At 39.3% G+C, this 27,318-nt stretch overlaps 1 protein-coding gene across 3 annotated transcripts in view; it reads left to right on the top strand.

The window, feature by feature from the left end:
- The first annotated feature begins 2,063 nt into the window (after positions 1-2,063).
- Positions 2,064-27,318, top strand: part of MED14 (mediator complex subunit 14) — a 35,536-nt gene continuing 10,281 nt past the window's right edge. For 2 of the 3 annotated variants that reach the window (XM_076205860.1, XM_076205859.1), the window contains exons 1-18: positions 2,064-2,216; positions 5,559-5,751; positions 5,995-6,127; positions 6,597-6,738; positions 7,558-7,715; positions 12,546-12,596; positions 16,012-16,173; positions 16,566-16,697; positions 17,065-17,262; positions 17,697-17,844; positions 18,851-19,058; positions 19,772-19,931; positions 20,243-20,447; positions 21,086-21,249; positions 21,455-21,619; positions 21,793-22,018; positions 23,084-23,236; positions 24,266-24,453. In XM_076205860.1, coding sequence (XP_076061975.1) covers positions 5,585-5,751; positions 5,995-6,127; positions 6,597-6,738; positions 7,558-7,715; positions 12,546-12,596; positions 16,012-16,173; positions 16,566-16,697; positions 17,065-17,262; positions 17,697-17,844; positions 18,851-19,058; positions 19,772-19,931; positions 20,243-20,447; positions 21,086-21,249; positions 21,455-21,619; positions 21,793-22,018; positions 23,084-23,236; positions 24,266-24,453 — 2,760 coding nt within the window. In that variant the 5' untranslated portion in view covers positions 2,064-2,216; positions 5,559-5,584. The remainder of the gene's footprint in view (positions 2,217-5,558; positions 5,752-5,994; positions 6,128-6,596; positions 6,739-7,557; positions 7,716-12,545; positions 12,597-16,011; positions 16,174-16,565; positions 16,698-17,064; positions 17,263-17,696; positions 17,845-18,850; positions 19,059-19,771; positions 19,932-20,242; positions 20,448-21,085; positions 21,250-21,454; positions 21,620-21,792; positions 22,019-23,083; positions 23,237-24,265; positions 24,454-27,318) is intronic. The other variant, XM_076205861.1, reaches the window with a different exon arrangement.

Raw genomic sequence — 27,318 nt, 5'->3', positions numbered from 1 at the left:
GAGGGCAGCGCTTGACGCCGGGGTTAGGATTAGGATCACCAACGAAAGTTTAGAAAATGGTAGGAGGCGTAGTAGTAGAGAAAGGTGGAAAAACGGAAAAATCTTTAGTGGGAGGTAAACTGAAATGAGAAGATGTAGTAGAAGAGAAAGTTAGAAAGGAAGCGAATTTTAGTCGAAGAAAAAGTAGGTGTAGATGTTTGTGCGTGTGTTGTGGCTCTGTTCGTGAGAGGTGTATGTGTGTATCTTACGAGAAGTGAGTTGATTTCACTTCCCGCGTGTAGAGGGCGTCCTGATAAGCCACAGGTGGGGCGAGCGTACCCTGATTATCCCCAGGTTTTGGGTTTGAAGTCCTTTAGAGTTGATCCAGTGGCGGTGCGAGGGGGGGGGGGCAGACGGGCGGTGTACACCCGCCTGCCGACGTCAACGAAGAAATCCGTAACCAGAACGGCAGCCGCAAGGAGATAACTCCTCGCCGCCACCGCTGGCGAGCGCGTTCCTGATGAGCCACAGGTGGGGCGAGCGTTGCCTGTTTATCCCCAGGCTGGGTTTGGATTCCGGAAGAGTCGATTCAGTGGCGGTGCGAGGGAGGGGCAGACGGGCGGGTGTTGTATGGTCTCTTTCCTTCCAATCACAACTCTGAAAACAGAGAATTACGCGATTGGGAATTGTGTGTAAATGTCAGAAGTGTAAACTCGCTCACCAGCGTTAGGTTGCGGGCCGGTTGGACAGAGAGGTGTCCCAAGTCTCTCCGTCAACCAGCCTGCGATCAGATTGGGCGTTCTGAGAGAGACGGTTTGGGCCTCTGCTTTGCCAGCGAGAAAGTGTGCGTGTGCCTCTTTTCTTCCAAGCACTACTCTGAAAACAGAGATTTACGTGACTTGGGAAATGTGTGTGTGTATTTGTCTTGGTGTAAACCCGCCTGCCGACGTCAACGTAGAGGTCGGCCATGCCAGACCGGCAGCAGCTAGGAGATATATCTCCCAGCCACCACCGGCCGGCGAAGATTCTTGGAGCTTGTTGAGAGAGCTGGTTGAAGAGACGTCCGACCTCTACGAGCGCTGAGTTGATTCAGTAGCACAAAGTGGAGGGAGGATGCTATATTGAATAGCAACCTCTTACAAAGGAAAGGGAACTTGGAAAAGAATAGATGTCACTACCCCAACCCTATGTGACCTGAGGATGACATGAGGTCGGGTCAGGGGGAGGAGGAGGAGGAAACTTGTTGACAATTTGTTTGGTGATGAATAGTCCTGATATTATATCTGGGGTCCATTGGCCCTTGGAAATTTCATCGTGGGCAAATATTCAATTAATGTGGATTCCACCATTTTTCTTCTGAACCCACAGCCTGATTTATAAATAAGGTCGGATTTTTCACAGTCCATCCGGTGATTAAATTTATTTACGTGTTGAAACACGGCTGAACTTTCTTGGGCATACTTGATCGACTGTGAAAAATCCGACCTTATTTATAAATCAGACTGTGGGTTTAGAAGGAAAATGGTGGAATCCACATTAATTGAATATTTGCCCACGATGAATATTTCCAAGGGGCAATGTATCCCAGATATGATATCAGGACTATTCATCACCAAACAAATTGTCAACAAGTTTCCTCCCACTCCCCCTAACCCGACCTCATGTCATCCTCAGGTCACATAGGGTTGAGGCAGTGACATTTATTCTTTCCCAAGTTCCCTTTCCTTTGTAAGAGGTTGCTATTTAAGATAGCATCCTCCTTCCACTTTGTACTACTGAAGAGTTAGTTGTGATATAACTCTGGATTTTTTGGGTGAGGTAGCATTAGAAAACAATATTTCTTTATAGATGTACTGTTTATATATTTCATGTTTAATGTTCAATGTATTCTTTGCTATATTGTTATATAAATCAAGTGTAACCATAACCAATTGTAAATGTTTCAGTATTGCCTCCCTAGATGGCAGCAGTGTTGAGTAAAAATAGGGTCGTGTATTAAATCCTTAGTATAGCGATGAATTACTTGCACATATTATGATTTATAGTATAACAATGTTTTTCTTATTCTTAAATATACGCTTATATAATACAATAGAAATTACTTTTTGAGAAGGATATGCACGCTTGACTTCATATTACAAACTAATAAGAATATTCTGAAAAAGTACCGCAAGCCGCAAGTCAAGTGTCAACAAACCCAAGCTAAGGAAAGCTGTGAAACTGTGTTGTGTTTAAATGTAAGGCATATAAGACTTTTGGTAAGATAGTTTAGATTGAAAAATAAGAAAGGGGTAACAGAGGGAAGATATGCTTTTCAAGGAGGCATTATGATCCACAAATTTAGAGGGATCGTTCCAAAGGTAATGGTCTTGTTTAGTACCGTGAAACTTTCCTGAAGTCCAGCAGACATGGAAAGAATAAATAAATAATTGAAACTCCGGGAATGGTATGATACAGCTGGGATAGGCCGATAATCTCACAACTGAATACGTATGAGAGGTGGTTTACCTCTGCCTCCAATAGTAGACGGTATTCACGAAGGTAGAGTTGTAAGCAAAATGACGGATGAAACATCCGTGTTTTCTCCATAACATCGTACGGATGCATGTAGGGAAAATAAACATACCAATATAATTTGATACTCATCTTTGTATATCCAGACCTTGATTAGAAACCGAAGTTACAATTTGTTTTTCCATTATTAGGTCAGTTTTCTGTTTTTCAACCAATTTCTTGACATGTGATGATGATACATATTACATGGTAACATGTCCAGTCACAAAAGCGAAACAGTAAAATAATGCTAAAATCCAATTAATATTATTAGTAGCTTTATATTTAGTTTTCATAATCTTGCCACAAATATTTTCAATTTATGAGGTGTATAAAAAATGAAAGTCTGGTTATAAATAGAAGCGGAGAAGGTTAAGCATAGTAGATCTGAAATGTATTTAAATGTATTGCATGGAAATTTTTACATAATTTTGTATTTTACCCAAAGGGATCTATTTCGGTAAAATTTTAGTTGTGCTCACCTTTGCGGTATAGCAATAGAAAATTAATGATTAATTTTGTTTATTATAATAAATCAATGTAATATGCAATTTTCTAGGTAAAAATCAACAAAAAAGTTGCTAGAACCTATTTACTGACAAATGAAGTCGCGGAGGCTAAATGATACGCAATGTTTGTTTTGATAGATGCCGAGGTCGAAGAAGTGAAAGGATGATAAATTAAATCAGTCTATTCTAACCGTACCTAACCTAACCTAACTAACCAACCTACGTAACCTAACCTATATTTAGAAATTCAGTACCTCAAATTCTAAAGATCATCTTGGTCATTGTCGTTATTACGGATGTTGACAGCCTGATTATTATTATACCTCAGGCAATTAACAGAGGACAGCCTAACCCCGTGTTCTCTCATAAAGTCCAAGGAAGCTCTGTTTTCTTTGTAACAGCATTTATTAACATCACTGGAGTTGGAGAACACAGTCCACAACGTGAAAGCTATCGTCTGATAGTGACTGGACTGGCATGGTGTCCGGACTGTATCCTAATGGCTTTGTTTGTTAGTAAATTTACTTGTAGCAAGGTTTTTTTTGTTTCTGCCAAGAAAATTGTATATTACATTCATGCATTATTATTTACAAAATTTATATTTAATTTTCTAAGGCTATATCACGTATGTGTGCACAACTAAAATAATACCTCTATTTCTGCCATATGGATTATTTTCAGTGGATAATTCTCAGAATTAGAATATAGCCTTAATGTTTACTGCAATAAATGAAGCATATGATACAATAAGTGGGCAACATTGGTAGGGGTGTCTGACGCTTCATTGACACTGACGAAATCTGAGAGAAGCTGGCTATTTATACCCATAAAATATGTTTAAATTATGAAATAACCTATTTTCTTATTGTAGATTTTACTGTTTTCTTGAAATGTGATACTTTTTTTTTTTTTTTCCTAACTGCCTTGGTTCATGAGATATTGAACATTTTTGATAACTATGAGACCAGAAAGCTCACAATCTTGAAAAACCTTTGATGTTGAAATTTGTTACATGGTATTTTTTTTAGAAGTGCACACCTACATGATATAGCAATAGAAAATTAAATACAGATTTTATAAATTATATTACATCAATGTAATGAATATTTTTCATGTCTGAAATCAATAACAGAAAATATTGGTAAAAGCTATGCACAAACTAACGAAGTTGTGTCGAGTCGTTTAGACACCATCTATATTTTGATATATTCTGATGATCTCTAGAATTATAGGTACAGCATTACTAAATGCAGGTTAGGTTAAGATAGATGAATTTATTATGCTCTAATTTCTTAAACCTCTGCATCTAACAAAACAGAAATGGTGTCTGGAGCAGTCGAAGCGGCTATGTTTGTTTTTGTATAGCTTTTAGCAACTTTTTATGTTAGTGATTTCTGTCAAGGTTAATGTATATTACATTGATATATTATAATTTACAAAATTATTATTTAATTTTCTATTGCTATATCGCATAGGTACTCCTAAAAATTTAGCAGTTACACTATGAAATGGATGTATCAACTAAACCTAACCTAATAGAAAACTTTGTGATCATGAGCTTTGCAAGCGATACTGGTGGAATATTATGAAACTGGCCATTGTTTCACAAAAAATCATCAGATAAGTTATACCTAGTTTGACCAGTAGAAAGAAGAGGTCAAAATACATATACACAAAACATTTCAGCAAGAAATTACAACATTAAGTCGGGGGTTTTGGTGGATTTCATTGGTTTTGGTCAGTTTTGATAAAATGTCAGACCACCGGTAGGGCACCGAATCATAGATTTTTATTTTATTTATTTATTTATTTATTTATTTATTTATTTTATTTTTTATTTTTTTAGAATATAGCAGTCTTATGCATTCTCAAACACTCAGTTTCACAAATTTCTGGCTTTGTAGTAATTCATATAAGTACACAGGAAAATAAATGTTTACCGAAAGGTTTACATGTGAGATGGCAAGAGCTAATCATGTTACTCCTGCCAACTAGAAAGACATGGAAACATGCAAACAATACCTCTTGCCACTAGAATAGTGAATGAGGAAACATCTGTAGGAATTGATAGGGTGAATGTAGGTCAGTGAAGCAGAAAAGATTTCTCCCTTGGCCTTATTGTGAGATTTCCCACCAAAGTGGGCGGTACATGTTGTGACAGGCTATAAGAAACCAAGAATAGAATCTTCAGAGAGGTTTGTTAAGGATCCAGAATCATGCAAACATGGATATTTAACATGGAACTTTCATTATCCATTAGCCTCAGATCAAATATAACTTAACCCAACCTAACCTAATAAAACCATTCCATAGAAAAAATAATCTTTAAGAATATAAAAAAAAATGTGTTTGAGTGATACTGGAATAGAACCAGAGGTTTGATTAAATAACCTCATCCCCTTCAGGATGGGGTCCCAACCTCTGCTAAATTAAACCATCTAGTGTTAGCTAGAAGAAAATCTTCAAAGATTATCATTATAACAGAGGAACTAAGTATGTATTTTTTTCTACTTGCAGATGGATGGGACATACTAATAGTTGAAATGGCACCAACACCGACACCTATCCCGTTCCCCCTGGAAAGTGGGGGGACAGGCCCCATGGAGGGCATTGGGAGCATTGGTGGGCAAATGGGCACCATTTCTCTTGGGATGCTCATTCAATACATCAATCAGAGGACATACTCTGATCTCTTGAATCTTGCAGAAATGTAAATGTCTTTCATTACTTTGTGTATGGAAATAGAGAAGTTTTCAGTCATTTCTTTTGAGTAAGAAATAATGGTTTCCTAGTGATATTGACATTTTTAGGAAATATCTTATTCTTGGTTAATTTTTTAAATTATTCATTATTGGTGCTAAATTGGTATTATAGTATTTAGGTACTTTATGTGTTTGGATGATACTTGCTTGAGATATGATGATAATATATTTTTCCAATGAAACTTCACCAGTTTACCAAGAAAGGGAGACATGGACCGCAAAATAGATATTGTGCAGTTTGCACAGAGGACTCGCCAATTGTATGTACGACTTCTGGCCTTGGTGAAATGGGCTGCAAGTGCCTCCAAAGTAGATAGGTGTTGTGTAAGTACATGTCTCCATTGTGATTATCATTGTTGTTATGTAGCCTACAGTGTCAGTGAACTATGCCACTGTTGTTTATGAAGGAAACCAGTTGTCTTCTTACACATTAACCAGAAATCCTCCGCTCCAATTATGTTATGGTTATACATCATTTTTAATAAATGCAAATAGTTCTGATTAATATTTTAGTAAACAAGTATTTTGTTGTTTAATGTATTCTTTTGCATCTAACTCTTGCATTGTGATCATTTAGGTCTGACCAAGGAAATAGATCATATATATGAAATGATTAGGCTGATTCTAAGACTCAAATTTGTCAAATTCATTGGTCTAAGTGTATGTTGAAAAAGACAATTCATGTTGCTGAATTCTAAACAATTCAATTGAAATATTTTTTGTTTTAGAATTAGCAGTGTAGTTATGTACTTGTCACATTTATGTCAACTTAGGATTCATGTGAATTTTGCAGCAAATTATGGTCTTCTTGGAGAAGCAAAACAGTCTGTTTTTGAACACTGCAGACAAGCTGTATCATATGACAAGAGAGAATTTGGTCAGTGCAAGACTGCCCCATTTCCATATACCAGCAGCTGTAGAAACACTGACTTCAGGTAGGTAGAATCATGAATTTACGTAAATTCTGGTGTGTCCGCAGGCAAGAAACAAGAGGGTTGAGAGTCGGAGTCCTACTAGAGCCAATGTGTGATAGGAGTGAAGGCATTATTAATGTAATTTGACCATAAGACCTACAGTAGGATAAAGTTTCACCCAGTGCCTCACAGAGTAGGTAATAGCTGAAATTTTGTAGAAATAGTAAAATTTTGGGAAAAATAGTCAAATAGATAAAATTTTGATGATAACAGCAGTTGTAGAATAGATAGATAAGAAATGTTTTACAAGTTCCCATTTAGTTATGATAGTTTTGGGACCAAGAGAAGGTATATAAATTTTTAGGAAAGCTTGGACCTTTTGGCGCTTTTCACCTAAAGAATGTGGCAGGGAACAGAGATGACCCATCCTTGAGGTGCTAGAATGGTAGGGCCAATTGAATGGGTATTATTTGTTTATGATGTGATTTTCCTCCTCCTCCTCCTCCTTCCCCTTCCCCCCATCCTTCCAACAAATACATTCTTTTTGTGGAATGTTAGATAGTGTGAAATTAAGGAAGAAAAATTCCTCTCCCTTTTCATTCTGGTCTCACTCTTGCCCTTGATTCTCTCCTGCCCGAAGTATGGAAGGAATGAAAGGAACAAATGAGTTGTGAATGAATGAGGTTATGATGCATCTTAGTTTATTTTGCATATTTTAGGAAAATTTTAGTATTGTAACATCTTTGCAACCCAAGATAAAAGGGAAACAAAATAGGTGATGGATGGGTTGCTGGCTACCTCCCTCTTTGTATGTAGATAAATTAAATCTTTATGTTTCAGGGTCATATGATCGTTTACCACTGACTATACGGCAGCGCATCCTGCCACCAGAACCCATAACAGTTAATGAGAAGAAACAGACGTTATCTAAACTTGAACAGATTGTTCAGCACCGCCTGGTCACCACAGAGCTTCCTTCACAAATGAGAACACTTAAGGTAAGGTAGAATGGTCTGAGGAATTTTGTCGAAGCATTGGAAATAACATAACTCCATCTGTTTTGTGGACACAAGTGCCACAACCAAAATTCTCCTCCCTACCACAGATAACACTACAGAAATCCAATCCATTCAAATCCGCACAGGCAACAAATCAACACTGACAATAGTTAACATGTACATTCCCCCCCCCAATCATCCCCCACAGTTCCAAATGCCTTTAGGCCTCAATTTAGCCAACTAGCCTCAATCCCCAACCTGATCATGGGTGGTGACTTCAACGCTAAGTCGTTTGCCTGGTATGTCGACAGCCCCGACACAGACAGAGGGCTTGATATACAGGCTCAGTTTGACTCATTGACTATCATGAACAACACACATATCCCACACCAAGCCCTATACACTCCCTCCTCTCCTGATATCACCTTCTGCTCCCCCTGCCTAACCCCAACAACATCATGGAGAGTGGTCGGAACCCTTGGTTCTGACCACCTTCCAAACATCATCACCACCAAAACAAGATGCACCCCAGTTGGCCACAGACACACATACACCAATTACAAGAGAGCTAGCTGGGAAGCTTTTACTGAAGAGACAGAGCAATATTTTGAAACACTTAACAGTACACCAATCACAAACATAAACAATGCTGTGCACACTTTTAATACAATCATACAAAACGCAGACAAGAGATACATCCCTAGAGGCAACAGAAAATCACACAACCCCAACTTCACACCAGAAATCCAAGGCCTCATCAGACAACGAAACACACTTAAACACAATATCCCCACACCTATCCCTCAAAACATAGCAGACCAAATACAAACACAACAGTGTGATTGCCAATAAAATACACAAACAAAAAACACAAAATTGGCAAAACTTTATCAATACACTTGATCACAAAACAAACACCAGCAAATTGTACAAAACACTCAACAGCATTACACTATCCAACAGTAACACAACACGCTCTCACGCAGCAATAATCACAACAACAGACAATCTACCCTCAAACAGACAACAAGCAAACACACTCATAAATCATTTTGCACAGACAAGCCATCTCACTTCTCACCCTGACGACCGACGCACTATTCGACGTAAGAAAGACTTTCCCACAGACTCAGACTATACACCCTTCATAGACAGTCAGACAAAACACATAATACATAATCTCAAGCACTCATCTGCCTGTGGCCCTGATAATATAAGTAACATCCACCTAAAACACATTGGACCACAAGGTATACATGCACTCACAAACATTGCAAACTACAGCTATTCACACAACACTATACCCGATATCTGGAAGCATGGTAAAATAATCACCATTCCAAAACCGAACAAAGACCCAACAATCCCAACATCACACTGCCCAATCACACTTCTCTGCACCCCCTCTAAAGTCATTAAACGCCTAATACTTAAACTTGTCACACCACATATTCCCCTTGCTGACTCACAACACGGTTTTAGGCCACTACACTCCACAAACACTCTTCTGATAAACCTCACACAAAGAATTTTAGATGGCATCAATTCAGATAGGCCCCACCACAGAACACTTCTTATAACATTAGACATTAGTAAAGCTTTTGATGCTATCCCCCGCCACAACCTAACAAATGAAATATATAACACAGACATGCACAATAACACCAAAAGATGGCTGGCCAATTATCTGGCAGGTAGGAATGCTTACGTGTCATATAATGGCCAATCATCGCACATCAGAAACATTAAGAATGGAGTACCACAGGGCTCTGTTCTATCCCCCACACTCTTTAATCTATACATGCATGACTTACCCACACCAGACACCTCAGAAATACAAATCTCTTCCTACACAGACGACATAACAATCACATGCACACATCGTAACACAGACAAAGCTGCAGAAATAATCCAGCCATACCTTGATACACTCAACACATGGTTCATCACAAACAGACTCAAAATAGCTCCAACCAAATCTACAGCAACACTTCTCACCAACTGGACAAAAGAGAGCTGATGGCCAGGGGTAGTTGCTGCTGTTTGGCCCCCAACTCTTGGGGTTGGGGGGGTGGTCCCACGACGTAGACGTTGCAGCTCCAGAAACATTAAGAACGGAGTACCGCAGGGCTCAGTTCTATCCCCCACATTATTTAATCTATACATGCATGACTTACCCACGCCAGACACCTCAGAAATACAAATCTCTTCTTACGCAGACGACATAACAATCACATGCACACATCGTAACACAGACAAAGCTGCAGAAATAATCCAGCCTTACCTTGACACACTCAACACATGGTTCATCACAAACAGACTCAAAATAGCTCCAACCAAATCTACAGCAACACTTCTCACCAACTGGACAAAAGAACACAAATACATACCTCATCTCTACATCAACAACACTCTAATACCACACACAAACACACCGAAAATTCTTGGTGTAACATACGATACATCCATGTCTTTCAAACAACACCTCACAAACATAAAAAACAAATGCACACCTAGACTTAACGCACTTAAGTCAATCACTGGAACAACATTTGGACAAAACAAAGAAACTAATATAACAATATACAAACAATGTATACGCTCAGTGATGAATTATGCGAGTCCTGCATGGGCTCCTAATCTCAGTGAGACACACCACAACACCCTTCAAATCATACAAAACAAAGCCCTAAAAACAATTACAGGCTGCACAAATACATCACCTACAGACCATTTACACCATGAAACAAAAGTCCTCAAAGTCAAGGAACACCTCGACATGAGAGGCACACAAACACTTGCTGCAGCCACCACAAACACATCACACCCGTTACACTACATAGCAGAACACCCACACACACCAAGAAACATTAAAACTACACCCAAAGACCTTTATTACACAAAGATACTCTCTTCTCTTCCTCCACAACCACCAAATACCAGCCTCCGGAAACATATTCATAATCATATCACTCACCGCTCCATTAACACACTGAAAGACAACACACTGCTGCATGCCAGACCCCCTGATATCCACCCTTCTGAATCCTCTCTCCCACGTAAGGACAGAGTCCACTTGGCCAGACTGCGATGCGGTCACCACCCAGCACTTCTAAGCTACCAGAGGAGGCTGGACGACCGTGTTGTGAACAGCTGCCCAGGATGTAACACTTCACCCCATACCATACAACACATAATGGAAGACTGCATTATACACAATCATGCACGCAAACAACACAACATACACTCTATAAAGGATTTGTGGGAAAACCCAGTCTCGGCTGTGGCCTTCCTTGGGGAGACGGGACTGCTCGGACAGACAGTCTAGGGAACGACAACAACAACAACAACTGGACAAAAGAACACAAATACATACCTCATCTCTACATCAACAACACTCTAATACCACACACAAACACACCGAAAATTCTTGGTGTAACATACGATACATCCATGTCTTTCAAACAACACATCACAAACATAAAAAACAAATGCACACCTAGACTTAATGCACTTAAGTCAATTGCTGGAACAACATTTGGACAAAACAAAGAAACTAATACAACAATATACAAACAATGCATACGCTCAGTGATGAATTATGCGAGTCCTGCATGGGCTCCTAATCTCAGTGAGACACACCACAACGCCCTTCAAATCATACAAAACAAAGCCCTGAAAACAATTACAGGCTGCACAAATACAATACCTACAGACCATTTATACCATGAAACAAAAGTCCTCAAAGTCAAGGACCACCTCGACATGAGAGGCACACAAACACTTGCCGCAGCCACCACAAACACATCACACCCACTACACTACATAGCAGAACACCCACAAACACCAAGAAACATTAAAACAACACCCAAAGACCTGTATCACACACAGATACTCTCTTCTCTTCCTCCACAACCACCAAATACCAGGCTCCGGAAACATATTCATAATCATATCACTCACCGCTCCATTAACACACTGAAATACAACACACTGCTGCATGCCAAACCCCCTGATATCCACCCTTCTGAATCCTCTCTCCCACAAAAGGACAGAGTCCACCTGGCCAGACTGTGGTGCGGCCACCATCCAGCACTTCTAAGCTACCAGAAGAGGCTGGATGACCGCATTGTGAACAGCTGCCCAGGATGTAACACTTCACCCCATACCATACAACACATAATGGAAGACTGCATTATACACAATCATGCACGCAAACAACACAACATACACTCTATAAAGGATTTGTGGGGAAACCCAGTTTTGGCTGTGGCATTCCTTGGGGAGACAGGACTGCTCAGACAGACAGTCTAGGGAATGACAACAACAACAACAACATATAGTACTTTAACATCTTGTTGGAGGGTGAAAAAAAAATTGGGGGACACCTGAGGTGATCAAGGACACTACACCAGTAAGGTGTGGGACTATCAGTGGGTACCTAGATGGGGCGGCCCTGCAAGACATTGTCAGAAAGGATCAGCTCCCTGTTTCCCATCTCTGAAGGTCACCAACCTGGAGTTGGAGAATTTGTATTCATTCAGCAGACCAGACCCAAGAACTTTATGCAGTTTTCACTGTTTATTTGTGACTTATCTTACACAAGATCCTCCTACCCTCTCCCTCTCCCTCCTCCAATGCCTCAGTGACATAGAAACACCCTTAGCATAGGCACAACACAGACAACAGTGTATTGTTATCCTCTTGTTTTGTTGGGTATTCACCAAGGAAATGCTCAGAAATTACATCCAGCTTTAAGCTGATGGTAATCTCCACTATCCTGCCACACAGGACTGTATTACATGTCTCACCTTTCTCACCATACACCAGGTAGGGCCAGTGCCCTCTCAGTTGTGTTGCCTCACGAAACGTCTCCACCAGGTACGATCCTCGTAAAGTTCCTCTTCTTCCACACTCTCTATTGTTGATCCTCTCGGTTCAATTGCTTCCCTCACTCCATCTCTTCATCTCTTTCTGGGTCTTCCTACCGGCCTCTTCCCTCTTGGATTCCATCGATAATATTTAGCAGGGTACCTTTCTTGACTCATCCTCATGATGTGTCCATACCATCTCAGTTTACTTCTTTCTACAAATTCTAATATTGATTCGATGTCCAGTTCATCTCTGATATCCTCATTTCTTAAGCGATCTCTTCTTGTTACTCCCTTTATTAATTGCAACATTCTCATCTCTGCTGCCTGTATCTTGCTCTTTAATCTCATTGTTAGTGTCCAGGTCTCTGAGCCATATGTTAATACTGGTCTTAGTATCGTTTTATATATGATGACTTTAACTTTTGATAGTATGAGTCTGTCTTTTAGTAGTGGATACATTAATTTTAGATTATTTGTATATTTTTCGATTCTGCTTGTTATTTCTTTCTCCATATAACACCTCTCATTTATTTGAACTCCCAAGTACTGAAAGTCTTCCACTTGTTTCAATTGTATTCCGTCTATTTCTATCTCGATATCATCTTTCTCTCTCGCCACCATCATTACTTTAGTTTTATTTGCATTTATTATCAGGGCAGTGGACAAGGTGCAGGGATGACCCGTCATTCAGGAGGTGCTAAGATAAGAGGGATGGTGGAGGGGTGTGGAGTGTATTCAGGGGTGGAATGGGTGGGATTGATTTTGTGCCTTTTTCTTTTTGGCTACCCCCCTTGTAAGGGGGAAAAAGCCTTGGTATATGTATGTATGTATTATCATTCTTGACTTTTTCATTTCTTCATTCCATGCATTCAGGGTATCCTGCAATTTTGTACGAGACTTTGAGATTATTGCAATATCATCTGCATATGCCAATGTAGTTACCTCTCCCCCAAGTCTCAACCTCTTCATGCTCCTGTCCATGAACAGCACAAACAGTAAAGGAGATATCACACCACCCTGTCTTACACCCTCAGTTACGTCAAACCAGTTATCCTCTCTTAGCTGGGTCCTTACTGCACTGACATTATTTCTGTAAAGACTCTTTATAGCTCTAATTAATGAGGGTTCTATCATATATGTTGGGTCTTCTAAAGTATCCCATATTTCATTCCTTGGTAACCTGTCAAATGCTTTTTCTAGATCTACAAAAGCGATGTATACATGTTGGTCCCACTCCCAGTTCTTTTCTATTATCATCTTCAGTGTGAATATTGCATCCGTTGTTCCTCTCTGGGGTCTAAATCCATATTGTCCTTCCAGCTTGTCCTCAACTATTATTCTTAATCTCTTCTCTAGTACTCTTTCATATATCTTCCCCACTTGTGACAGCAGTGATACTCCTGTATAGTTCCTACATTTGGTGCGATCACCTTTCTTAAAAATTTTACAAATAATTGCCTTCCCCCAATCAGCTGGCACTCTACCTTCATTCCAGGCAACGTTAAAAACTCTGGTTAGCCACTTAACTATATCTTCATTTCCCTTCAGTAGTTCGACTGGTATACTATCACTTCCAGGGCTTTTTCCATTTTTCATAGCTTTAATAGCATCTTTAATTTAATTTGTTGTTATTATACTATTTGTTCTGTTCTCTGAATAACTTATTCATCTGTTGGTCTCTCCACTTCTGCTGGATTTAGAAGCTCTGAGAAGTATTCCTTCCATCTCTCGTCCACTTTGCCTTCCTCTGTGATTAGTTTCCCTTCCATATTTTTAATTGTATTCACCCCACTTACTTCTTTCCTTTTGTAACTTTTAGCTATGCTGTATACAATTTTCTTTGTGCCCTGTATGTCCTCTTGCAGTTCTTTTCCTAACCTCTCCCATGTCTCTCTCTTAGTTCTTGTTTTTACTCTCTCAGCTTCATTTCTTGCTGCTTCGTATTCTCTTCTGTTTTCAGGATTTCTTCTCTTCATCCACTTTCTGAAAGCAACATTTTTGTTATTAACAGCTTCTCTGACTTCTTCTGTCCACCAAACTGTTTTCTTTTTCTTTCCTCCACTGACTCGCTTTGTTCCTATCACCTCTTGCAATTTGGATAGTTTTTTCTTTCATATTCCCTCACTTTCTCTATATCTTCTGTTTCTTGATGTCCTTCAGGTCTAGCTTCATAAACCTTCTCTCTGTATTGTTTATCAATTTCTTGTTCTTTCAGTCTTTCTATTTTTATTCTTTCTCTTACAAGCTTTTTCAATGGCTTTAACTTTTTTATTTTCATTTTTGCTAAAACCAAGCGGTGGTCAGATTCTAGTGATACAGAAGGAATACTTTTCACATCTCTAAAGATATTTTTGTTGTTAGTTAAGATCAGATCTATCATTGACTTCTCTACATAATCTCCTCTTTCAGAATTCCACCTGTACCAGCTTCATTTATGGGTGTCTCTGTGCTTAAAAAATGTATTCATAATAGCCAAGCTGTTTCTAATGCAGAAGTCTATCAGATTTTCACCTTCACCATTCACCTCACCTATTCCAAATGCACCCATCACACTTTCTATATTGTTTCTCTTATTTCCAACATGGGCATTCAGGTCCCCCAGTACGATCTTGTCTACATCCTCAGTTTTGTCCAAGGTATCCTGTAATTTCTGATAAAAGAATTCTTTTTCTTCTTGGGGTCTTCCTTGTTGTGGTGCATATACTTGTATTAATGAGACTTTACTTGTACTTAATTGAAGTGTCATACCCAATATTCTCTCATTAACATATTCTATCTTACCAACTCTTTCTGCAAAGTTTGGTGCAAGGATAAATGCTACTTCATAATTTCTTTCATAGATCATTCCTTTATAAATTAGATGAAAATCATTGTTTATCTTCTTCATACCCTCTCCAACTAACCTGGTTTCACATATCCCCATGATGTCTATATTTCTCTCCAACATTAGTTCCACAACTTCATCCAATTTACCATTCAATGTAGATGCATTGATTGTACCTAATCTTATATTCCTACGAGACTGTCCATTATCATTTCGAGTTCGTTGCCGTAAGTTCCGTCTGCTCCGAGGCATCACTTGTGTTTCTTGAGCAAGAGTATCAAAACCACTGGCTTGCTAGGCCTGTTGTGGTCCTCGAGACTGCTAACTAGTTCCACCAAGGCGTCTATTGCTCCCTGAAGGTTACAGATCTGCTTTCATCAGATCCGAGTAGACACCAAGTAGGTTAAGCCACTGCACCTCAACAAGGTTACACAGCCTCTTGTTCTAGTAGATGAAAGCTCTAGAACCGCAGTGGACAGGACTGTTCTACATGTATTTATGTTAATGACGCAAAAAGTAACATCTGGGAATATGAAAGAATTTTTTTTTGACTGGGGAGTTGTATCTAATTTTGTATATACATAATTAAACATTTCAGATCGAAAACGGAAGAGTAAGATTTATTGTAGAACATGAGTTTGAGGTGAGCCTTACTTTGATGGGAGATCAGAGCGGAGAACCATGGAGACTGCTTGAGGTTGACATTCTGGTAGAAGACAAAGAAACCGGAGATGGAAAAACTCTCGTACATTCGCTGCAGGTGAGATGTCTTGCTTGTTACTTGAGTAAATGTTTTTTTATGTATCTAGAATATTATTAAATATAATTGTGTGTATCAACAATCTTTAGATTAATTATAGGTTGTTACAAATCTCAACACTAAAGTACAGGTGTCCAACATAAGTAGTGCTTGAATGTTTACAGAAAACAATGGACTCCCTATTCACTAAAACTTGTCTGTCTATCTATATACTGAGAGTTTTACCTCCCTTACCAGTGAGGTAGCCAAGTCAGATGGCAAATATCCACTCCCTCCCATTTCATTCCAACCCACTCCACTCCCATCTACCATCCTTTACCCCCTCTTATCTTAGCTCCTCTATAGTGAATGTGCAAAGAATACCTGAGATTAATTATTTATTTCCTTTAAAGGTTGGCTACATTCACCACTTGATACAGTCCCGAATACATGACCACCCAACTCCGTTGCATGAGGTCTACACAGTTCTCCATGCATTTTGTCAGGCCCTGCAACTTGAAGTTCTTCATTCACAGACAATGAAGGTTAGTAGTATGAAGATTTTTTTTTTAATCTGTCAAGGTAATCCTTGATGAATTTAGCAAGTTTTTAAGAGAATCTGATGTATTCAGTTTACAAGTACAATAACAAATCATGCTGAAAGATACAAAATAAACGAGCAGGTAAATAAACAAGTAAAGAGAATTGCTGATTGGAAGATGTTACAACATCTACAGAACTGAATCTTTACATTTTGAACAGACTCTCGTCCCCATTGCTTCAGTGAGAGGTTTATTCCGTTCTTAAATGACACTGTCAGGAAAATTGTTTCTACACATTTTTAGATTAAATCTACAGTACATCTTGACAGTTGTAGTATTATTTCTGTTTGAATGCACCCTTTTGTTTCAGTTGTCAGTGGACCGTTTGGGAGACCATATCCGTATAGAGGAGTACTTGCGTGGGAAAGCTCTCACTCTTACTTATTGGCGGGAGCTTACTCAGAAAGATCCAAGCAGTCGCCTTGGATATCGACTGACTGTTCAAGTAGATCCCTGCGACTCCTCCAAGCCCCTTATGGTGATCCATACACCTACACTGGGCTCCAAGGTAAGCATTATAATACATATATACATATACCAATGGCTTTTTCCCCCTTACAAGGGAGGTAGCCAAAGTCAAAGGTATGAATATACAGAAATACCTCACTATACAACAGAGTTGTGTTCCCAGCTGACTGGTTGCAATGTGAAAATTTTTATATCAAGGTGGGTTTTACATGTAAATAGGGGGGTTGTGTTCATGGACCCTGTCTCTTGGCCTAATATATGTAAATAAATGTGATGAGGACATCCGTTACGCTGAATAGTGTTGTCTGGCACTAGTTTGCATAAGATTTGTAGAGGAGATTTTTGTGTTAAGTTAATATAAAGAATGACCTCCTCCATACTTATGCAGTGATTAGGGATCTATCACTTAAATGTTATGTGCACACAACATTTTGCATTTTTGTTGTTACTTATTTCACAATTGCTTATTCACAGGAGTCTGAGATTGCCGAAAGAGCCATTCGAAGTGATCACTTGTCCATAGAAAGATTACTTGTACATACAATATACCTCCGAACCAAAGCTAGACTGTCAGAACTTAAACAGGAGTTTGATGGGAAATTGGGACCAGATGCAGAAAAATGTAGGTATTTTCCAAAAGTTCTAGTGATTTAATGTGTATTGAATTGCTTTGATATCATAATTCTCTCTCTCTCTCTCTCTCTCTCTCTCTCTCTCTCTCTCTCTCTCTCTCTCTCTCTCTCTCTCTCTCTCTCTCTCTCTCTTCTTTCTGTCTCTCTCCCTCCCTCCCTTCTTTCTGTCTCCCTCTCTTCTTTCTGTCTCCCTCCCTTCTCTCTGTCTCCCTCCCTTCTCTCTGTCTCCCTCCCTTCTCTCTGTCTCCCTCCCTTCTCTCTCTCTCCCTCCCTTCTGTCTCTCTCTTTCTCTCTCTCCCTTTCTCTCCATTTTCTCTCTCTTTCTCTCCCTTTTCTCTCTCTTTCTCTCCCTTTTCTCTCTCTTTCTCTCCCTTTTCTCTCTCTTTCTCTCCCTTTTCTCTCTCTTTCTCTCCCTTTTCTCTCTCTTTCTCTCCCTTTTCTCTCTCTTTCTCTCCCTTTTCTCTCTCTCTCTCCCTTTTCTCTCTTTTCTCTCTCTCTCTCTCTCTCTCCTTTTCTCTCTCCTTTTCTCTCTCCTTTTCTCTCTTTTCTTACTTCTCTCTCTCTCTCTCTCTCTCTCTCTCCTTTTCTCTCTCTCTCTCTCTCTTTTCTCACTTCTCTCTCTCTCTCTCTCTCTCTCTCTCTCTCTCTCTCTCTCTCTCTCTCTCTCTCTCCTCTCTTCCTTCCCCCCGTTCCTCTCACCTTTCTCTTCTCTCCCTCCTGTCTCTCCTCTCTTTCTCTCTTATTTTCACTCATCTAACCTCTACCTAGTACCATTGGTTACCCTCCCTTACCACCTTCTCTAATACATATTTAATAACCATGACATCAGTATTAAAGTAAATGGTAATTCATTATCATCCAGACATAGTCTTCTTGTAACTGATGAATAAAATTGTAATTTATATTTGTGTGAGTGTGTGCAAAAGTAGTTATTTCTGACAAAAGTCATAGATATGTTTATAGAATTTTTCTGTAATTCCTGACCAAAATTTTCAGGTCAGCTGAGTGGCTCCCCAGCCGTCCTCCAAGTACCAATCCTGCAGCCTAATCTAAGGTCAGAACAGCTCCTCATCACTGTAGATACACATCGAGGAACACTACAGGCACACATTCCCCAGTATGAAGATTGTCCAATAATGGAGGACCTACAGAAGGCTCTCAACACGGACAAAAGTAAACTCGACGAGTGGATCAGTGAGCTCCGGTAGGTTTCCTTTTTATGACTGATGCTCATCGTCACTTGTCCCACTCTGATTGCTCAGGCATAATCATTTAAGTTAAATCTTCTCATTCTTTTTCTTAATTGAGTTCTTGACTTTCATAATGCTCTTCATTAGAATGTTAGTCATTCGGGTGTAGCACCATTTGAAAAAAGACCTGAAAATTATTATTAATATTTTTTCATCTACAGCAAACTATATATACACTGCTTTGCTGAAAAGGACAAAATAGTATCCTCCTAGTCTGTATTTGCTATTATGTTTATGTAGATGAAAGACAAAAGGATAGAATATCTCATTCATAGCCATAGTATGGATATGAAGTTGTGTTATTTCAAGGGAAAGACTTGCTACTATGGAATCAGACAACAAAACAAAATATAAAAGGAGGAGAATTTTTAAAATTTTATTTATTCTTTTTTTTTTGTACTTGATCATCAAAGGGTGTGTAAAGATAATCTTAATGAGAAAAAAGTTGAGTGTACAGTTTACACTACCCTGATTAGCTCCATATTGTATAGGGCTAATCTGATTCCTAGTAGTGACTATTACCTGTCTAACAGCCCAAGCGTATAGGACAAAAGTGACGGCTTCAGCAGCAGCTGCGCACCTCTTGGTGTAAACTCCACACCTATACAGAGTTTAACGATGAAAGGACCTTAGGTAGATGTATCCCAATGTTTTTTGTTTTTGTCAGATTCTGGCTGATGATGCGCAGGATGGAGAAGACACTTCAACATCTATCTGCAACAGCCCACGAACGTCTGCCTTTAATGTATTATACATCGCACCCCATCAACTCGCTCGGCAAACACAGAGTTTTTGTTACGTTCCATCGTCACCCGTCACATATCATGGTGTGTTATTGTGTGTCTTTATTTTTAATCATAATTTTATGTATATTAACATCAGAAGACCTTATCCTCCCAATAAAGGGAGTTAGTTATACATATATGTACCAAAAAGATATTCTGTCCTTAAAGAGGAGTTGGCCGAGTCAAATGGTGCATGATTTGATTTGGTTACCCCCTTATGAGGTGGAAAAGGCCTTTTGGTATGTATATAGGGATAGATCTTGGTGCACTTAAATCCTCCATTATTTGTGAATACTTAAAACATTCTGAACTTATGTATGTGTAATAGAGCCTCTTTTTCAACATCTTCGCAGATTGTTGAGTTCAAGGAGAAGGATGGCAGCAGTTGTGAAGTTGAACAGAATCTCTACTTAGTGAGTGTGAAGCAAGCAAGTATCGAAGACAACCCAGACGACGATAGCGTAGAGACTTCGATACCCAAGTCCTACCTTAGAGCGTATCAGCTCTTACAATTGGATACCTTCATTGCCACACATGGTCCCTCAACCAAAGTGGATGGTAATTATTTCCAAATGTATCTCAGTAGCCTTTTCCTTTTTGGCTACCTCCCTTGTAAGGGGGAAAAAGCCTTGGTACATGTACGTATGTATGTATCTCAGTCGTTTGTGCATTTTGTGTTTGTATTCACTTCATACACGGATTCTATCTATATACCGAGGGCTTTTTACCCCTTATCAGGGAGAAAGCCAAAGCCAAAAGGTATATACCCACCCCTACCCATTTCACTCCTATCCACCATCTTTTTCTCCCTCTCATCTTAGTTCCTCAGGGAGGACAGGTCATCCCTGTATCCCACCCAATCCCCTGCCTGTTACTCTTGCATTTACCTCCTGTGCCACCCTATCCATGTACACATTGAGCAGCCAGGGAGACATGACACATCCCTGTGTATTAGGTTGTGGTCATGATGCTAAACAAGCTAAAATGTGCTTGGGAGGCACAGTAAATTGGAAAATAATATTTAGGCTAAGGATACTAACAGTTCTATGAGAAATGCTTTAAGGATAAATACAGTACTCACATGGAAGAATTTTATAATTATTAGAGAAAAAATTAACCTTTATACCAAATGGCTTGTTTCTCCTTATAACAATAATGATTTTTGTAACAAGGACACTGTATGGTTGTTCTTTCAGTAATGGAGCCAGGCGAGAGAGCATTAGGGGGCAAAAGAAAGCTACAGCATCGGGCAGAACCAGCAAGTAAACGAGTCAAAGTTCCAGCGTACTTTTTACCAGAAGTCGCTCAGGCTGTTGCACTGTGTGATCAGTTCATGCCTTTGGCACACCTAGCACATGAGGTATGTCACTTCAATATATCTAGTTTTCATCTTACATCGTCGTGCAGTTTTACATTTTCTCATTATTATAGAATATATTTTATTACAAGATGCTAGATCTTGTGTCATTTGTCAGGATTTCTAATTCAGTTATGAGTTATTGTTTTTAAGATGTGGCAATGTCTAGAATTTAGAGTGACGACTCCTTCTCCCCTACCCTTTTCAGTTGTATGAAGTAGGTGTACATTGCGGAGGTGTGCAGGTTGAGGAAGGGGGTATTGGTGTATCTCTTAAACTTATCGATTTGCCCAGCGTAGAGGGCCTAACACCCGAGTGTGTTACAGCTCTCAGGAGGAACTTCCTCTCAGCCACTATACGCGTTCAAGCCCAGGTAAGCATGGTCGTTCAAACGACAAAAGGAGAACATGAAGTGTAGTGTTGGAGCTTGAAAACAGAACTTACTAAGAGATATTGTTAAATGATACTTCAGTCAGTTATTTGATTTTGTAGTTGAATACTTAGTCTTTATTTGAGAAAAATAATTTTTCTTTTCTTATTTTGCAGCAAAATAAGCTAAGGTCTTGGGTGATGGAATATGTTTTCACCAATAGTCCAATACAGAGCAGTCATGTGCGAGAACAGGGTAGTCGAAGACCCGTCTATTTCACGTACGATGTGCCCACGGTTGAAGGCATGTCAAAGACAGTCAAACACATAGTTATGGATTGGCTGTCCATAGCGAAACTATATCAATTGATTTTACCATTGGCGGAATACATGAGACCATCTGGTGAGTAATGGGTACTTTCAATAACAGGTTGTTTATGGTGGAAAGGGCCTTTGGTATACAAGTTGTGTATGTTCAGTTTATTGATGATGTCAGAAAGACCCAAGGAGATAATTGTATATAACCCTTTTCTTGTGGTGACATGTTTTATGAATTTTTGTATGGGTAATGCCATGGTATTTCATTCAGCTTAGGAGTAGATTCAAGATAAAGTGGATGCTCCATTGATGGAGACACTGTCCAAATTCTACCTCCCAGCTGAATAATATCATATGGTATTAGTAGGAACAAAAATAGAGGTGTTAATCCAGCTTTTCAGTTATGTAAGAGGAGACTGGCATGATGATATCGTTGATTAGCTTAACTGAAGACGGGTATCTTGGTAATCACCCCATAAACAACTTGACAGATGTGCAATGAGTTGATCTGCCCTTTCCTGTTCCTGTTAGTCATTCCCGTGGTTGTCTCAAGGCACCAGGATGATTGTGTATATCATGACTTGTAGTTTGTCATTTTGGTGCAGTATATTAGTTAAACCTTTACTTTGCATGGGGGGATGGAGAGGGGGGGTCGCCGATTTAATGAAGCGGCCTTGCTGTATCTTGCGACACTGCTTCTGACCCAGGGCAGTGGACAAGGTGTAGGGATGATCTGTCATCCAGGAGGTGCTAAGATAAGAGGGAGGGTGGAGGGGGGGGAGTGTATTCAGGGATGGAATGGGTGGGAATGATTTTATGCCTTTTTCTTTTTGGCTACCTCCCTTTAAGGGGGAAAAAGCCTTGGTATATGTATGTATATTAGTTAAGACTATAGTACTTTTCTTTCTTCTTCCCTTAATTTTTTCTTTGTTTTCCCCTTTGCTTTCTTTTTTATTTACTTGTTTCTATATATTGTTAATTTTTCTCTGACACCCTGTGGTAGGAGACAAGAATACCACCACAAAGTTCCCATGTAGAGTTAAAGCAAAAAGTATGCTGTGACTCAGTTCCCTGTATAGTGGTTACTAAGGTCTATATATTTATGTATATATTGAAATATTCTAAATTTAATTTAAATTCCTTTGAACAGCTGGAATGGAGACTTCAGGGCGGAGTTTATCGGACATAATAAAAGTCAAGTCGTTCAGCTACAAGAGCGTCACTTTAGCATACGGACAGAGTATGGACTCGTATGCAACAGTTCAGTTTAATGCTGAGAAGAAAGCATTTTGCATTTGTTTTGGTAAGAGTGTTTTTTGTGTTTTTAGTGTTTTGTACATTTTTATTTGTTATAGTTGACCATATCCAGCAAGAGTGAACCAGGACAGTGGATTGATGTTCCGTCACTGTTGGCTGGATTGATGTTGTTGTTCAGTTCTTGGGTTATTTTTTATTGAAAAGTGATTTGAGATGTTATGTGTCTTGCTACATTGCTTTTGACCCAGGGCAATGGGCAAGATGCAGGGATGACCTGTCATCCAGGAGGACCCAAGATAAGAGGGAGGGAGGGGGGTGAGTAGGAGTGGAGAGTATGTGGGGATGGAATGGGTGGGAGTGGATTTTATGACTGTTTTTGGCTACCTCCCTTGTAAAGGGGAAAAAAACAATTGGTATATTGTATGTATGTATGTATGAATGATTTTCCATTTTCAATGTGGATGGAGTCAGGGTGAGCATGGTTCTCCCTGACATCCATTTGACAAAATATCTTAAAGAAACATGAAGGCCTCAGCTCTTCTGCAAGAGAGACCAGGGTCAGTGGATTGATTGAGCATTGGAAGTGGTGAAGGATAGGGTAGATGTGGAAGTGGAAGAGAATTAGGGTGTTTCAAGGAGTAAGTAACTAGGTGTGCAAAGATGGTGTGTGGAATGAAGAAGGTGGGAGGGAATAGAAGGAAGGGTAGTGAGAGGGGTTAAGTAAAGATGGTAGTAGAAGAGAAGAAGCAAGCATTTAGGGATTGGTTGCAAAGTAGGACTTGTAGGTGTATGAGTGGTACAAGGAAAAAAGAAGAGAAGCAAAACTTAAGATAAAGGAGGCAAAGTGGAGAGCAGATGTAAAATGGAGAAAAAGTGAAAAATCTTTGAAAAAAAAAAGAAATGGATGGAAGTTAAGAGAGGAAGAGGGGTGAGTCAGGCATAGGGGAAAAGGTAAAATGGTGCTGAGTGAGTGCGTGTTTTGACTTGGCTACCTCCCTTATGAGGGGGAAGAAGCCTGTGATATATAGATAGGTAGTTAAATGATGTCTCTTAATTTTCATGTTGTCCTGTACAGGTATAACTGGTAATGGTGTATGGGCCATAAACCCACACACTATCATGACCGAGCAGCTGGAAAACCTGCTGAATGATCGAGGTTGTCATGGATTGGTGCAGTTGTCAACAGTACTACACCACACTTACCAGCCCCTCCTGGCTCTTTCCAAGTTGCCACCCACATTGCATCTTGGAGTCATGACTCAGGTCAATAGATTCTGTCAAACATTTGTTTTTACTTTAGCTTCGGTATGGTGCACAATTGTGACTTCACCCTTTCGCTGGCAGCAGCAGCAGCCAGAATGGATGCGTAAGTTGCCAGTAGCTAGGAAAGGGTTTGTAGTGATAGGAGTAACTCTTTCTATGTATTAGGTTTTGTTTGTCCAAGTAAAATTGCTGGGTATCAACCAAAACAAGTCAACAGTGGCAGGGGAAGGATTGATATTGTGAAAAAGAAAAGAAAAGAAAAAAAAAAGAATATATATATATATGTATATATATATATATATATATATATATATATATATATATATATATATATATATATATATATATATATATATATATATATATATATATATATATATATATATTATTTATCATATATTCATGTGATCGAGGGTGTGAATATTTTGTCTCTTTATAGAGAACTGTTAATACTTTTCTCCAACCCATAGGACATTTCCCACAAAGCAAGGTCATTTTATATGAGAGAGAGAGATTCTCATGCCTTTCATTTCCATCTCATTCAACCCTCTCTCATGCAATTTTTACCTAACCATGTGAAAACTTTCCCACATCACTCGACGGCTTCGCAACATTTTTGAGTGGATGAGGAAAGTGGGTCAGCATATAATGAAGCAGTGGAGGTAATCTTACCCTGTAAACCATAACCACCTCTTGGGTCCTATTATGGAAGACCTGTGCCTTCCTGCGTTGCCTTTGACCCGTACTGTGTAACAGGACTGGGGAACTCCTCAAAGTGTTGAAGTGAGAGGGATAATTGAAATGGTTTTGCATATGATGGGGAGTGCAAGGCCACCCCTTCATACATACATACATACACCAAAGGCTTTTTCCCCCTTACACGGGGGTAGCAAAAAAAAAAAAAGGCAAAGAAATCACTCCCACCCATTTCATTTCCCATATATTCCACTCCCCTCCACCCTCCTCCCTCCCTCCTATCTTAGCACCTCCTGGATGACGGGTCATCCCTGCATCCTGTCCACTGCCCTTCATAAAAGGGGAAAAAGGTTTTGAAGATCACAACCATTCCATTCCCTTTCATGTACAATGTACCCATGGTTGAAGACATGTCAAAGACAGTCAAACATATAGTCATGGATTGGCTTTCTAAAGCAAAACTGTATCAACGGGTACAGTGGATGGTAGTGGATTCATGCCTTTTACTTGACTACCAACCACTCCTTCAATTGGATCCTTTCCTACCCTAGCATTAAGGTCTCCCAGTACTATTACATTTACACTTCTCCCTAAACCCTCTATGCACTCATTTAAATCTATCCAAAAAGCCTCCCTTTCTTCTACACTCCTCTCACTGCCAGGCCCATATGCACTTACAAAAACCCACATCTCCTTTCATCTAGGAGGTGCTAAGATGGGAGGGGTGTGGAATGTTTTCAGGGATGGAATGGGTGGGAATGATTTTATGCCTTTTCCTTTTTGGCTACCTCCCTTTAAGGGGGAAAAAGCCTTGGTATATGTATGTATGTATGTACTTGACTACCTCCCTTATAGGGGAGAAGAATCCCTTGGTATAGATAGAGGAGCACACTTAATGAGGTGTATAGCTACAAACAGAGCCACCACCCCTGTGCACTTGAAATGTTGGGGGTTGGTAACAGTCATTGCTAAGAATTGGAGAGGAGTGCAGGACTTGAATTGTATATAAATATTCACATACTTTGAGTAGGAAAGAGTGAAAAAGGTGATTGCAGGGAGAGTGAAAGGAGATGAGGCTGTATCTCTTTCATCCGTTGGCACCTTGCTTTGTGGTAATGACAATTTAAGTTGATGTTTTTAGATAAATTATTTTTTTTTATACATTTATTTATTTTGTTACCATATTTGACTTCCTTCTTTGTAATGATTGTTGACATACAATTTGAATTACCATAACTGAAACATTTTGAGTGCCATTGACATTATACACTCACTTGAGTTACTACAAATTATGCTGCGATAGTATGCTTAACTAATATTTCTATTAGTATAATTGATGCTAGTGTAGGTTTTGCTTCTGGTGTCGATATTAGTGCTAGATTTATATTATGCATGCTTATGAGTGCTTATGTTTACTATTACAGCCATCTGGAGCTGACAGCAGAGGTTTAATTTTGAGAAAAGCTAATGTAAAATATTCCTGAAATTTGTTGACAGTCACATTTCACATTTTGGTTTGACGTTTTCATGTGTTGCCACTAATTAGAGTTTTGTGCATGCAACTTGGTAGAAAATTTCCATGACAAGTTTTGTATTATGCTTAACTTTGCAGAATGTTGAAAATAGATGTGTTGTACTCAGCTCATCAAACTGAAATTGTAATCAAAAAGTTTATATTGAAACAAAATATTCATTTGAAAGGGAATACATGTAAGTCTGTATTTCACATTACAAGAAAATTTATCTCAAAAGTAGAAGAGTGATGTTGTACACAATTAGAATTTTAATCTGCACCTTGTAGAGAATTTTAGATATATGTATTGCTGTTGTGTATATCTAATCATAAGCCACTTTTTTATTTTCTTTACTTATTTCATCTAAAAGTTAGTGTGTAGAATCAAGTGCCTCATCCTACCAATTTTGTGGCAGAATTACTTACTTAAATTATATGTATATATAGGATTAGACCAAAGATGATATGGATGGATGGGGTAAAAGAGGCATTGGGAAAGAGGGGAATGTCTGTTGAGAAAGGAAGGGAGAAGACAAGATAGGGGTGAGTGGAGAATGATTGTTTATGGATGATACTGTGATGCATGGAAGGGAGTGGGTGGGGGGTGGGGGGGATGAGGGAGTATATGTGATGTTTCTGGATGTGGGGATGGAGAG

Source organism: Oratosquilla oratoria, chromosome 22 (genome assembly GCF_046742065.1).
Source record: "Oratosquilla oratoria isolate Oo_2021 chromosome 22, ASM4674206v1, whole genome shotgun sequence".
NCBI classification, from domain to species: domain Eukaryota; kingdom Metazoa; phylum Arthropoda; class Malacostraca; order Stomatopoda; family Squillidae; genus Oratosquilla; species Oratosquilla oratoria.
This window is presented reverse-complemented; position numbering and strand designations above follow the sequence as displayed.